This window comes from Haemaphysalis longicornis, unplaced genomic scaffold (genome assembly GCF_048455015.1).
Source record: "Haemaphysalis longicornis isolate Haplotype H1 unplaced genomic scaffold, Haemaphysalis longicornis Haplotype H1 scaffold_1, whole genome shotgun sequence".
NCBI lineage: Eukaryota > Metazoa > Arthropoda > Arachnida > Ixodida > Ixodidae > Haemaphysalis > Haemaphysalis longicornis.
In genome coordinates this window covers 420969224-420983604 of record NW_027526203.1, presented here as the reverse complement: position 1 = coordinate 420983604, position 14381 = coordinate 420969224, and the positions used below count along the sequence as shown (strand labels likewise).

General features: G+C 46.9%; 1 protein-coding gene across 1 annotated transcript; it reads left to right on the top strand.

Annotated features, from left to right (window-relative positions):
- Window positions 1-5903: 5903 nt before the first annotated feature.
- LOC144155641 (uncharacterized) lies at window positions 5904-14168 on the top strand. The gene is made up of 2 exons (XM_077687221.1): window positions 5904-6786; window positions 12478-14168. The coding sequence occupies exons 1-2, from the start codon at window positions 5941-5943 to the stop codon at window positions 12781-12783; spliced, it is 1152 nt and encodes a 383-aa protein (XP_077543347.1). The 5' UTR covers window positions 5904-5940; the 3' UTR covers window positions 12784-14168.
- The last annotated feature ends 213 nt before the right edge of the window (window positions 14169-14381 follow it).

Genomic DNA, 14381 nt, shown 5'->3' with positions numbered 1-14381 from the left:
CCGGGAGCGTGCAGCCTTCCTCTCCAAGCGCTGCGCGGCCGCTTTCCTCGTTGCGCCTGACGACGCAATGCCCACTGGCGAGCACGCGCAAGCATACAGACAGGTGTGCGCGGTGGATGGCGATGAAGCAGTTATGTGCCGTTCGTAGTGCCACGGAGGAAGCACGTGCCGGCTCGTTTGGCCAGCTGGGAGAACCTTTTTGCTCGGCTTGTTTGCGGAGATCATGCTCCGCGTCTCGTTCGATACCTGCCACGGAAGTGAGCGCTTTGCGTGGACCGATTGGCCAATGTTAATCCGCATGAGTCGTGTCCGTCGTCGTCGTGGTTTCCCGCTCACCACTGGCCCATATATGCACGCGGGAGGAAGAAACCATGTTGATGGGGCTGAAACAGCCACATAATTGCATAAAAAATAACGGCGAAAAGGAAATAAAAAATGGGAAGCAAGATAATGAGCGACAACGACAACAAAATCAAAGAAAGAAAGAACAGTGTCGAACTTTGATCAGGTCCAGCTCAAACAATTCATTCATTGAATTCATTTATTGTTCTGGACCTGCCGGGGTGAGGAGCTCTGATAAAATTAGAATGGCGCTATACGCGCCATTTTATTCCGGGGCATCATCATCATCATCATCATCATCATCATCATCATCATCATTATTATTATCATCATCATCATCATCACGAGCACCTCCTCCATCTGAGATAAGGCATCTGTCATGACAGATCGATCATACATGGGGCGGTATTGAATTATGAGCGTTTCAAAAGGGCCAGTTTCGAACCGTGGCGCGATTTCTAAGCGGGGTCTGTGCCGTGTTACCAGAAACCGATCATATACAGTGCGTGCCCTAATCCTCACTGGGTCACAAAATGAGTTATATTTGGTGTTATATGGTCAACAACGCTACGTGACGATTCCAGTGTCGATTTCAAAAGCCTTCACTTTGTTCGCGGCAGGGATTGGTCACTCGAGTGCATTGCAGTGAATCTGAACCACGGGATTGCCTCAGAGTAGAATATCTACATTTTTCATTAACATTTTATCGATGTAGCATTCTTTAAAGTGAGTTCCTTTCAATATTTTTTGAAGTGGAACATCACCAAATCGTGGAAAGCGCTCTTCTACAGCGTCTTCTGTGCAGAGCAAGTTAGTCGGAATTTTGCTTTCGTTTATTAATTAAGGAAGCTGGGCGGAGGCCACCGCCTAGGGCAAGCTGTTATTTTGCAATTGAGCTACGTTCTTCGTCTTGAGAATTAGCCTTGGTATTGCTATAAACGAAGTCATTGCCATCTAATCTGGCCTTTATAACAAATCACTGGTATCTTTTTTAATGTTCTGACCAATGTGTGATCGCTCAAAGCATTTGGGCCGTCTGCCCACGCGTATTCAGTTACATCGCCATCAAGGAATGTGAGAGGAATTGAGGAAGGTGTGCAAATGTTAATATTGTCATAGGAGGCAGTGTTGGCGGTGATGGTTACGCTACAAGTCGGGCGTCTTCAGTTGCACTGAAGTATAAAAGTAAGATTTTCTAAGAACTCGCATTATTACTTTCAACGGGGGATTTCTCCCTCGTGCTCTCGGTGTAGTGTGTTCCCGCATACCGCTAATAATTTGCGTGCCAGAGAAAAGGGCCATAAGCTACGTTGTTTTATTCGTAACGAACACATAATAAATACGGTGAAGGGCTCCCTTCACCGCAGAGGAATTTTGTAAAGCACGAACACCGTGCACTTGGGTGCGGAGCAACATCACAGGTGTGCACCGGAAGTTTCTGAGGAAAGCAGATAGCTAGTTTCAAACCCGAAATCGCAATTTTTTGTACTGCGCCATTCAATTGGCCAACTTCAAACGTCTGCTCTTCGAATTGAAATAACGACTCGTCAAACCTAAGGTTCTCATGCAGGTTGGTCGAAAAGTCTTCAACACTGAAATATGTTTTACACCGTGGTTTTCAACAAATCCCTGCTGAAAATGGGGCGAGTAATTGCGAACAGTTGTACGCATAAAAAGTTCGGTCAAATGCGAGTCGGGTCATCTACCAGTTACGCTTTGGATCCCCTTTCGAAACCTCTACCGTCTGATGTGAGTGTTATGAAACAACAGGTCTGCTGGGATGGCCTGCATCCCGGACGCGCGAAGGCTGTATGCCAAGCCCTAACACCTCCGTCATTTCCAGGTTGCCCGGATTGGCAAGTGTCGTGATTCTGTGCTAGCACAGTTACTTTCCAGTGAAAGCGATTCCCGTGTTTGTGAAACGCGGACACGGGAACGTCTCACCCAGCGCTGACCAACAAATTTTTTACAAGGTCCGAGGTTCGCAGCATGTTGCCTCCCAGGAGCGACCCGAAGTGTCATAAAATGAAAATAACGACAAATAGCGATGTTTGCTGTCACGTCTTTTCAAGCCTGCGCTGTAAAAGGCTACCTGTACAGAGCAATAAAAGGTTGCAGTTCCACCGGGAGTGTTCGGTTCGAAGGCGTGCGAAGCAGAGCAGGCGCCATGCAAGAGTTCGTTTCGTGATGTAGTGAGTTAACATGTACAGTAGAATCTCGATAAACGGAAATCGCTTAAACGGAATTGCCGCTTAAACGGAACAGTTGCCTGGAATTTGGCTGGTTTTGTATTCAGATATCGTAAAAAAACTCTCGGTAAACGGAACTAAAATTTCCGTATCATCGTGTAAACGAAACCAGAAATGGAACTTCTTGTGAAATCCACTGGCATAAGAATCAGCTTTTTACGGTTCCGGCTGTTTCGTTCTTGTTTTTTTTTTTCTTCCTCCATGCTTTTTTAGCCTTGTTGGCCTCGTAAGCCTCGTCTCGTAAGTGGTTAGCCGTGTTAGCGCAACGAATGCAACATCGCAGTTCTTGTTCCAGTCGTTCAGTCTCGATTCTAGACGCCGAGGCACCAGGGCTCACCTCCTGTCGCCTCGTTCGTGCCATCGTTGTGCTATTCGTCCTTCATTACCACGTTGCCGTCTTCTAAATTCGGCGGCTCGTAAGCACTCGCGAAGTTGAGGTCTCTAGCCTCGGCGAAGATGCAGTTGCAAGGACTCAAACAAAAATAATTGACGCATTTTGTAGTGCACCGCGACTCATTGTTACCAAATCAACTTTGTGAATGCTGTTCCTGCGCTTCTTGTAGTTTTCTTGCTTTCTGAAAACTATCAGCTACAGTCACTTTCTAGTGGTTAGAGTTCCATGAAATGCCCTTAGAAGTGTGTACGCACATAAATTTGCACCTTAGAACAACTCTCTCAGTAAACGGAACTCCTGTTAAACGGAACTAATTTTTCCGGTCCCTTGGAGTTCCGTTTATCGAGAGTCTACTGTATATTTTTCGCTCTAAGGGAATAGTACACTGACAACACGCTCAAAATATTTAGGCAGCAAGCAGCCCCATGTATGGCTCCATTATGTATAGATTTTGTTAGGCCTCCAAACTGTACAGTTCACGGCTGAAGCTGAACCAAAATGCCGTTTCTGGCTACTTTACATTTTGATTGCTCGAAAATTAGTCTTTCGCGGTAGAGGTGTGAAATTAATTTATAAGTAAAATGCGAGAGTAAGGTCGTCGGAAAAAAATAACACTTGCAACGGGTATGATTTATGGAAAAAATAGTTGACAAGACTTCGGAGTGTTTCTTCTAAACAAAAGAAAACCGTTAAAGGAGCCCTTAATTTGTTGAACTTTGGCTAATTACAGAGAATCGTGCTAGTAGATTGCAACAAAAACGATTGCAGAAAAATAACCTATAACCAGGAAGGACGTCTTGCGCTTTTTGAAATCATAGCCACTTGCAGGTGCCGTTGGGAAATTCGAACGGTGCTCACGTCGCCATTTTATTTTGTTTGGTCACAAATATTCTGTAGCATGACTATATTCACCAAAGCGAATCAGTGTGAATTCTTTCGAACAAATCCCCACTGTTTGAGCGCCCCGCCAGAAACGTTGGCCTGAAGCGGCCAATTTGTACACTCTTAAATGCAAATGAGTGAGTGATTGCGCCTTACACTAATAATAGCGCAGCTAAGAATACTTTCTCCCCGCCTCCGAGCAAAAATAAAACGAAAAATCAGTTTGTAACAAAGTAGTGAGCCTGTCCCCTTCAAACCAGCCTGCCCAACAATAGCAAGGTCTCGGTGTGCAGTAATTCTAATAGCTCTCTACATCGACGTTTTGGAGAGCTTGCTGCAGTTCAGAGGCTGAGCTGTACGCAAGGTGTCCGGTCGGACTGCTTCACCGCACAGAAAAATGGAGCAGGGAAAAAGGTTGACTGTGTAGGTGAGTCTGTGGTGGTGACGGGTGCTGCCACTGCTAATGTGCAGCATAGAAGGGTGAATGCATGTGCACGTTATGTATATAAATCTCTCGCTCCTTGTGTTGCATGACGTGTATTCTTATTAGGCACATTTTATGTGCGAACTTTAAAAAAAAACGTAATTGCGTCAGGCTTCGGGGTTCCGTTTCGAGAAGTGCAGTTGATTAATTCCGCAGAACTGAATGAATGAATGAAATGAATGAATGAATGAATGAATGAATGAATGAATGAATGAATGAATGAATCGATCGATCGATCGATCAATCAATCAATCAATCAATCAATCAATCAATCAATCAATCAATCAATCAATCAATCAATCAATCATTTTACTAACCTTCCTTGAGCCAGGAGATAAGCCTCTGTACCACCAGTCTACGAGTAAAACAAATGAAAAGATAAACAAACAAAAAAAGCCTTTATGGGGACACTGGGTACACTAAAACTAGAATACATGAATCTATAGCTGTCGTGGTAGACAAAAACACAATTTCGTAGTAGGAATCAATGAGAATATTCATACACTCACTAAACAGGAACGTGTAAAGTGATAAACATTTTTACAGCCTATATCGCAAGCATACGGTCGGGGAAACAGCAAGGTCGGCATCATCGCATCTAGCCTTTAAACAAGGGAGCGCTCCCAAGACTCGCGGTCCCGAGTCAGAAGGGGTGCATGCTGGCGATGTAGGGGCGATGTCTAAGGATCGGCGACAATTTATTTTCTACTTCTTCAATACCCGCACTGCTAGATTTACTCGTCCTGTTCTAGGCACCCCAAGCATATTCCAGAACGTAACGCCAGGCAGTTGAGTACAGTTTCGGGAAGAATCAGAGCTATGGAATTATCGATACATCCTGATGACGATCTCGTCGGGTGATATACATCTAACGTGTTATTTGAGGGTAAGATTGTCACCAAAGAGCACACAGTGAGTACCGAAAAAGAAGCAGGCGGTACTATACTCCGTTTTTTGTCGCGTTTACAATCAGTTTGTTCTCTTTGCCCCCGTAGCGACGTCTCTTTGCAAACACCTATAATCCCTGAGACAGGAAACTAGCGCAGCTTCGCTCACGGTCGTCGTAACACAGTCTCGTCTTGCTAACGCACCTTCTGATGTGCGATAATCCGTGAATCGATCTGCCAATTCGCATCGCGCACCTTTCTGCGGCAGGCGCGCCCACCACAGCACGCTCCCTTTATTCCGGACTTCCGCCCGCCTTTTCAGGAGCTCGAACAAGCGCTCGCGCGTTCACCTGGCCAAATTCCTGACGCTGAGTATCGCAGGAAAAAAATGCAATAAAAACGTGCCTATGCTGAGTGGCGTAAACAAAATTTTAATATAATCATCTTATTCAACTACATTCTTTTATTCTTTACCTTCTACAAACCGCATTTGTAAATTTCCCTCCTTGGAAGTTATCGCAACTGAAATAAAAGCCAGAAATATATATAAGCACGTTGTGGTACCGTGGCTACGATGTCTAGTGTGCGGGTCATTTGCGACGTGTCGACATTGAGGGGGCTCGGACACAGAATCAGTGAGTGCGACGAGGTGCTGATGTGAGCGACTAACTTTCAAAAGGCTGGCTGGTCGTTGGGCGCCAGATGTGCATCGCCGGGGTACGTGAGCGGCGAGAGAAGGCGGACAGCTCACCGCAAGGATGGCCGCCTTCCGCCGGCAAGCCGCCGCGGGGGAGGCGTCGTGTCATTATAGCGCGGCTCCGAGGGGCCAGACAAAAGGCCCTTGGCGAAAGTATCCTGGGCGCGCCAATGCCAGGCGTCTGGACGTCGTCGGATCGCCAAAGGTCGCCGTCAGCTATAGCGTGCCCCTGGAGACAAGCGTGCAAGGCCGTCCTTGCGCGCGGCCCGTTCGGCTTGGCTGATGCCCCGAGACGGCCCCTCTTTCCTGGCAGCAAAAATGCTCGGCCCCGGGGCGCCGCCCGGCAGTGCACCATGAGGAGGACGGCTCTGCTGCTGTGCCTGCTCGCCGCGGTGGACCAGCGTCGGGGCACGGCGAGCCACCATCACGCGCCGCCCCCGCCGCCACTGCCGCGCACCAACTGCTACCACCACTACTTGGTGTACCGACCGGCGCACGCCGTGGGAGGCTTCCCGTACCCGCACCCGTACCCGGGGCATCAGGGCTATTCCCCTCCCGCCTACCAGCCTGGTCCCCCGCATCACCAGGGCTACCCAGAAAACCGCCACTCGTACGTTCCAGTTCCCCTGCCGCTGCCGCTGCCACCGGCTCCACCGCCTCCACCGCCGCCCGCACCACCTCAACAGCCGCCTTACTACGGGCCCTGGGTCCCTCCGTACCCGCAGCCCCCGCCACCGAGAAACGTGGACCCATTTCCGGGCAAATTCCTTGGAATGGGTTCGGCGCGCTCCCTGCACGGAGGGCGCGACGTAGAGCTAGTCTGCGACCTCCACGGGGATCCGCTGGTCTCGGTAAGAGCGCGTGCTCTTCACAAGTTTCCCAGTGCATATTTCAGTGCTTCTCCTTTCAGGTGTAATTGCAGTAGTTTCTAATGTCTGTGCTACACGGTAACTTTCAATCGACAATTGTACTCTACCCCACAAGTGCTCCTTATGTATTTACAATGGGGAACTCGATAGACAATCAGTTCAACGGCCTTCTGAAGGCCTTTGAAACGACCGTGTTGCCCAGGTATAAGCCCTCCAACTGTACCATTTTAATGCTCAGAAGTCTGAAGTGGCCAGCTTCGTTTTCGGTTAGAGATAACTTCTCCAATAACGCCAACAATTCTCTTTCTATCCCCCTTCCTTTCACTCTCTCCGAGTGCTTCGTCAGTTAATTTATTTCTTTACAATTGGCCCTTATATCTGCGCCCGCATTCTTAGCACCACTACCTTGTCTCTGTATAGAAGGTTAGGGAGAAAAGGTGGCATTAAACCATTTGGCAGTGATGGTGGTAAGTTGCGAACGGAACCAGCGATGCACGGGAAAACAACGTTTGACAAACCGCTTTTGTATGCGTCCACCAAGCATGCCAAGCTAAAGAGGAATTGAAGCGAGATATTTTATTGTGTTAAGAAGGGTACAGGCGCACCTCTAAAGATGGATGCGGCTCGACGGTCATTCAGTGGATTCGGAAGGTCACTTGTGCGAGCTCTTCGGCTGCCGGTAGATAACGAAGTAATGAAGAACAGATTAAAGTTCCAGACATTTTCTAACATGGCTTTATCCTCCAGCCTGCAGAACTGCAGCTGGCATTGGCAAGCAGCTACAGCTTTGCAGGCCACGTGATACAGAGTCCAAGTTAAAACGCTTGGACTGTGTATCACATACGTAGGATAATGACTATTTTGTCTAGGTGGCACACTTACGCATACTTTCACCAATGTATCTTCAGTTAAATTTTAATTCGCCATAAATTTTCCCGAGTATTTAACCTAAAACAGTGTACTGCGTTGTCTCTGCACAAAAAAAAAAAAAGCGCAGTTGGCGAAAATTATACACTCGATTGTTACAACAACGTAAATGTATATTTTTGTAAAATATGAACCTTTTCATGCGTTACTCTTTCATAAGATCAGGACATGTCCCGGGCTGTGTTGCGCATGCGCAGTTACTTATTCCTGTCGACTGCACCAATTATAGGGTTTCTAGCACAGCCCACTGATAAAATGGCAGCTCCCAGGACGAGGAAGTTGAAATGGTCTATATAACCAAACGAAAGGAAAAGTTGCCCACTTCGGCTGTCTGGAAGTGCACTTACGAAATCGCATAAGTGTATTTAATTCAGCGCCCTCACGAGGTGCGCTCAAAAGGTAAACAAATACAAAAAAGTGCTGCCTGTGTTAATGGTTTCCTTTATTGCAACGAACGAAATGTACTTGAAATGATTTACTAGTCACTGACCAAAGTCAAAATATACAAATGACGTTTCTGGAGCACCATGGCTCCCTTGTTCCCACTGAACTAGGGAGTGAACAGTGTGAACAAGGGAGCCGTAGTGCTCCCGAAACGTCATTTGTATATTTTGACTTTGGTCAGTGACCAATAAACCATTTCAAGGATGTTTTCTGACCAGGTGGTATGCCGTCAAACCCTCTTAACGAACGAAACGTACGTTTGGTAAAACAGAGAAGCGGTGTTATAATGCACACGTCTTAGCACATAATCCGCAGAATTTCCATAGCCTTACTTACGAAAGTAATTCTTAATCGCATAAGTGGCACCCTGGACCAGTGGTTCTCAAAAGGGGGGTCCAGGAAGCCCTCCCTAACCCCCCCCCCCTTTATTTTGTTACATTTTGCCAAATATTGTCAGGGACGCAAAAAAAAAAAAAAAAGTGGCTTCGTCGCATGACACGTAGTTACTCTTCCCCGCGTAGCACATGTTTTCACATCGGCTTTTTGCATAACACGCTAGCTGTGCGAAAAAGCAAGGCACACAAAATGCGGGATATAGGTGATCGGGCGACTTTAGCTGCAATTGCAAATTGTTTGTCTATGTGGCACAGATCAACGTAGTTTATCTGAAGGGCCCCCATCCCTTTTACAAGCCTAACAGGCGTCCTCGTCACATAACTCAACATTGAGAGCCAGGCTATGAACGACCAAGTTAATAAGCCAGCGTTGGGAAATGTTACTCAGAGATAGATCGGATATCCATTCAGTCTACCAGGTAACTGAAAAATCTGCGGAATATAAAAAACCACTGTGCATGGCATTTATAGGTTATGGGAAAACATTTAACTCAGTGACCACATCCACGGTGGTGGAAGCATTGAGAGGTCATGGATACACGACGGGTATGTTACTCCTGCATGAGAAGAATAAAAAGCTCTCTATCAGAAACAGCACCAGACGAAAGACACGATCTCGCCGATAATACTCACAGCCTTTCTAGAAGGGGTGTTCAGAAAACCTTATTGGGAAACACGGAGGTTACGGATCGATGGTGAACATTTGAACCATTTGAGATTTGCGAATCGCATTGTCCTATCGAGCCAGACCCACAAGGGCTGACGGAATATGCCTCAAAAACTCTGCACGGGAAGCTTTGCTGCAGGGTTAAAAACGAACACAAAGAAATAAAATGTAATGGTAAGCAATCATGCAGAAAAACACCCCTTCAAGTTAGGTAATAAGACGTTAGAAGTAATTGGTTATAACTGTCACGGGAAAGTTGTCTCTTTCTCTCGCAATTTATTCCTCTCACCTACTTTTTCCCGCTACCAGCTGTTCTTCGGCTGCCCCGGCAGTTTTGATGAAGAGGTCTTCTTAATGAAAGATACATTAGTTACCGGCTGTACCGAACCCCCTTTCCTATCCCCCTATAAGAAAACCGCTAGTATAATGGTAGTGAGATGCATTATCAGTTTGCGCGCGCGCAAGTACTAGTTTGAAATATTTTTACCTAAGTGTAAAGAAAGGAATTGAAGCGAGAACACCATGTGACATTTTCCAGCTAACTGGTAGCTGCGTGCATTGAAACCCAAATTTGGTGTTGCCATGACTTGCCCATTTTTAGCTCGCGCATGCGGAAGGATTTACCTGCTTCCAAGGGGTTTGAACAAACCCTTTAGAAGCAGGTAAAGAGCAACGCTGCTCTTAAATTTCCACCATGAATGATAATTGACGGCGCCTTTAAGGGAACTGTGCGGCGTATGTTCCCAAAATCTGTAATTTTCGTTTTCAGTCATCTCAACTGCTTTTTTTTTTTAAACAGTAGTCGTGCATGATATTCAACTTCGTAGGCGTGAGTGACAATACCAGAAATTACCAGCCATTTTCTTGTGCCTGCATTATTATATTTCTTAAGCTTACGTTAGAGTTATTGCGGAAACTTGTAGAGCTTTTAATATTTCGCAATTACACTTATACTTTCGTACTGAAAGCGGACTGGGCACAGCTGACGAATTTAGGTATAGGAGTATTAGTCAGATAACACAAGCGAATTCACTTTTCCTGTTACGGCACAGGGGTAGGTAGATGGCATTATTGGGGAGTAGTCAAATGAAATAACGACGAGGCATCTTTGCTGAAAGACGTAATACAATTAAAGCTTTTAAGCCCTCCAAATCTTTATCATGTCTTTTAGGGCAAGCATTGGCCTCGTTTCATCACCTCTGCTTTTATTTTTTCTTGTAAAAAAAGGAGGGAGGGGGGCAGCAGGATTCAGGTTGCTGTAGGGAAATTAGGACAACCCAAAAGCGTATTAGCGTCTCGAGTGGGACCAGTTGGTTCATTCTGAACATACAAAACAGCGCAAAAAACGAGCCCCTCGCCATATCCCCCCGTCCCGGAAAAATAAAGCCATCTATTGGCTGCGCACTCTTGCAATCCGTAAATGTTGCGGAGTACGACCATGGAGATAGCGACTTGCTATGAATTTATATGATGAGCAACGATGTGTGCAGGGGATGCGAGTAGGACGTGAGGCTACTCTAGAATAAGGGCTCCGAAACTTCTCGGTGTTAGAAGTAACGCTTCAAACAACAAAACGCGGTTTGGTGGGGAGGGCGCGTATTAAATGATATCGCATTAAAATAGAATTTTTGTACTCTCACGTAGGTCGTTGTGAAGGGTTGCGCAAATCAGTTGCGGTCTCGTGGAGTTAAGTTGTTTAATGCTGACCGTTACTCTCAGTGAAGGGCGGCGAGCTAACCCCCACGAACCTGCCATCGCGTGCACGGCTGTTGTGCGGTTACCGTAAGCGAGTGGCCGGGCCGGGCGACATCTGTGGCCGGCTTCCCCAAATAGCGGCCGCGATAAGAGCAGCTCGAGCTAAACTCCCTGGCGGCAGTTCCAATGGGTGAGGTTCTCTCCGCGCGTGCCACTGCAATGCAAAACTTAGGCGCCTCTTAAGGAGACAACCTGACCAAAGAAAGCTGCACACCTGCTGAGCGGGCCAATCCAGGCGTAGCAGAGCTACGCATTTTTATTAGCAGTCGATTTTCGGCAGACCAAACCCAAAAGATCACGCATGCACCATAGGTCCCCCTTATGATGTCAGAATGCGTGAGCATCACTTCTCTTTGAGTTGTGAAAGCGTACGTAGGTGGACACGTTGATTTTACTGCAAACGGTAATTAGTGAATTGGCCGTGAGCTTCTGACGGCTGCTGTCATAGTCACTGGCCAATACTTACGAGTATGTAGGAATTGCGGGTTGGTTTGGTGAGGTCACAGACGAGTTGATTTGTCGTGAGCTTCTCGCCGCCTATGCCACCGTCACTGACCAATCGCTTTGAGGGTGTATGATGCTAGACCATTTCAGCCAATGGGAACTTTGATGAGGAGTTTCGGGCTGCACCGAGCCAATGCGAATTTTGAGGACAGGTTGGGCATCCAGAGGAAATTTCGCTGACAGGGCCGGGCTCCCGGGATCTATAGGTAGGGTGCATTTTTCTCCAAATGAGCCAGAAATTCGTAAGCGATACTCGCGCATTAAAATTGGCTGGCGATTATTTGATGCGACAAGTCAGCACAATTTCACCACCATCCAGCTATAATAAGGCGACATAGATACCGGATGGGGATGTTTTAAAGACATTACGTCGTTTTGATTATATTGCGCCATTATTGTGATTACATTACTTTTTTTTTGCGGTGACACGCAATTTAAATTCGTCCCAGAAACAACGGCAATCACAGACTGAACACGAATATCCAAGCAGGTCGTTGAGGAACCGCTTCTGAAATGTCCTACTTGCGCCGTTGAACCCCAGCACTCCTCCGCAACATAATTCTACGGCCCTCACGCCCTAGCGATCCAACGACGCTTTCATCGCGGCGTGCACCCCTCCGGCGATTTTACAGGTGTGAAACTCTGCGTCACAATAAAAATTGCCCTCCTCCCGCCCCGCTGGCCTATAGCCCACTACACTACCGTTTCTTTCTTAGAGCGAACCATATATAAACCGTTCATACTACCCCCCTTACACCGTCCCGCCCTAGCACGCGCTCTCTCCTCGTAAGTCACTCATAATCATAATGATAACGGTCTTCACACAGGTCGCCCCCACAATAGAAACAATCAGAAGATATGCATTCAATGAATAGTTGCATAGCTTAAAGTATAGTCTTGAGGTAATGTTGTGAAAGGTGTTCTGCATAGCCGGGGCCTCCTGTGCATCATGGCATGTACACACTGTCCCGTTGCTCGCAGAACGTGGTGTGGGTGAAGGCCACGAACACCCGGGGTCAAGTGCCGGTCGCCTGGCGTCCTCCTCCACCGCTACCGACCTGCGGGCCATGCTTCTGCCCTGTCCAGTACGGCTGCGTCTACCAGCAGCTGGACATGGCCGACGGGAGATTCTTCGCGGATACGCGTGGCCACCAGGCCACGCTGCACATCTACGCCGTTTCGACGGCTGACTACGGCGTCTACCGCTGCAGCGCCACCGCCGCACCGTCCGGATCAGCCGGAGCCAACACCGAGACGGTTTACCAGATCGTCCACTTCTCCGGCTAGTGGCTCATGTATCGCCGGTTTTCTACGTCCCCGCAAGGCACGCGCACGCGCATGCCGCGTCAGCATCGAGGGCCACCGCTTCCAGGGTATCGCATTCGCGGTGCGACCTGGGCCGTGAAGCATGCGAGCTCAAGGCCTCCATTCGCGCCACTTTCATCGTCAAAACGTACTTTTCTGTCAGAAATGGCTGGTTCACCACAAAGAATGCCTCCGTGTTCACTGCATTGTTCAAATTGGCGGCTACGTGGACCTCGGCCAGCCTTTTGTCCATACATGATCCTTTTGTGGCCGCCGGGGAATAAAACCGCAGCATGCCTAAACCCCAAGATTGACGCCATTGATGCTCAGAGATTTGCGCACATCTGAGATGAACGAACTCAATTTTTTGAAAACCCAGTGAGCTGAGACTGCGCTGGAGGCGATATCAACAAGCTTTACGCTTTACGTGGGCATTCGCATATATACATATTTTTCTTTTAGCTCTCAACTGCCATCAGATATTAACAGCTAGAGGAGCAAATTTTATTAATATAACCATGCAGATTAAGACAGATTTTTTTTCCGTAGCACTTGTTTTTATTGCACTTTTCCTCTGCAATAGCATTCGTTCGACTATTCGCTCTGCCGAACTTAGATGTTCGATGGCGCTAGCATGAAACGCTTACAATATGGCCGGCAAAAATTTTAATCTTATTATTTCCTATATGTAAATGTAACAGAATGTAACAGGAATCCTACATGACACCAATCTAATTACCGCATTACTGTCATACCAAGCAGTTGCTTAAAAAAAAACATCGATATTTTCGAACTCAACAGTGATGAGTTTAAAAACATGTTCTGAATAACTCCAAACTTTAATCCCCTGCCTTCCTATCCCCTACCCCTCGCTGGCCTAGTGCCCTCCTTCGGTGAACAAAAGGTTTAAAACAACAACAACACATGCCTTTTACCTTGAACTTATCATAAAGTTAATCTTTGTCCTGTTCTATGCTGCTCTTAGTCAGACATGCTGACCATGTGTAGTTTCACGCACTATTACTTTGTATAAGTTGCATTTTATTCCCCAGTGCATTTGACTGCTTATTGTGTTGTTCTTTTTTCTTCATGAAGAGCTAGCCTAAATAGCCATGTTAATTAATACATATAGATTCCAACGAATGCGCCTTTGTCTCTAGTTTGTACATATAATAGGGTGATAGTGTATTGTATAAATAATTACCATAATTGTGTGGGTTGGAAATTTAATTCGCAAATGTGCTTCAGAGTCACTGCTGCATGTGTTGGTGCAGCTGGAAGGTGCGAGATCGCTTGTCGAGCTGTTTCTGCAGATTTTTCCCCACCTGCTCTGCCACCAATTAAAAGTGACTCAATAAAAAAATAACCGTGCGATTTGTGCATTTTCATATCGATAACGTCGTTAAAAATATGGCCCCTCTCTTCATTAACAGCGCACAGTAATGCCTACTGACTGTATGGCATTGACAAGTAAGTGCTCCTAAATGCGGTGCGTATACCTGGCTCCAAGCAAGCATTTCACCGTACGCAAGTTATCATAATCGTCATCATCACGGTGCTAAAAACCGCTGTCTTCGTCG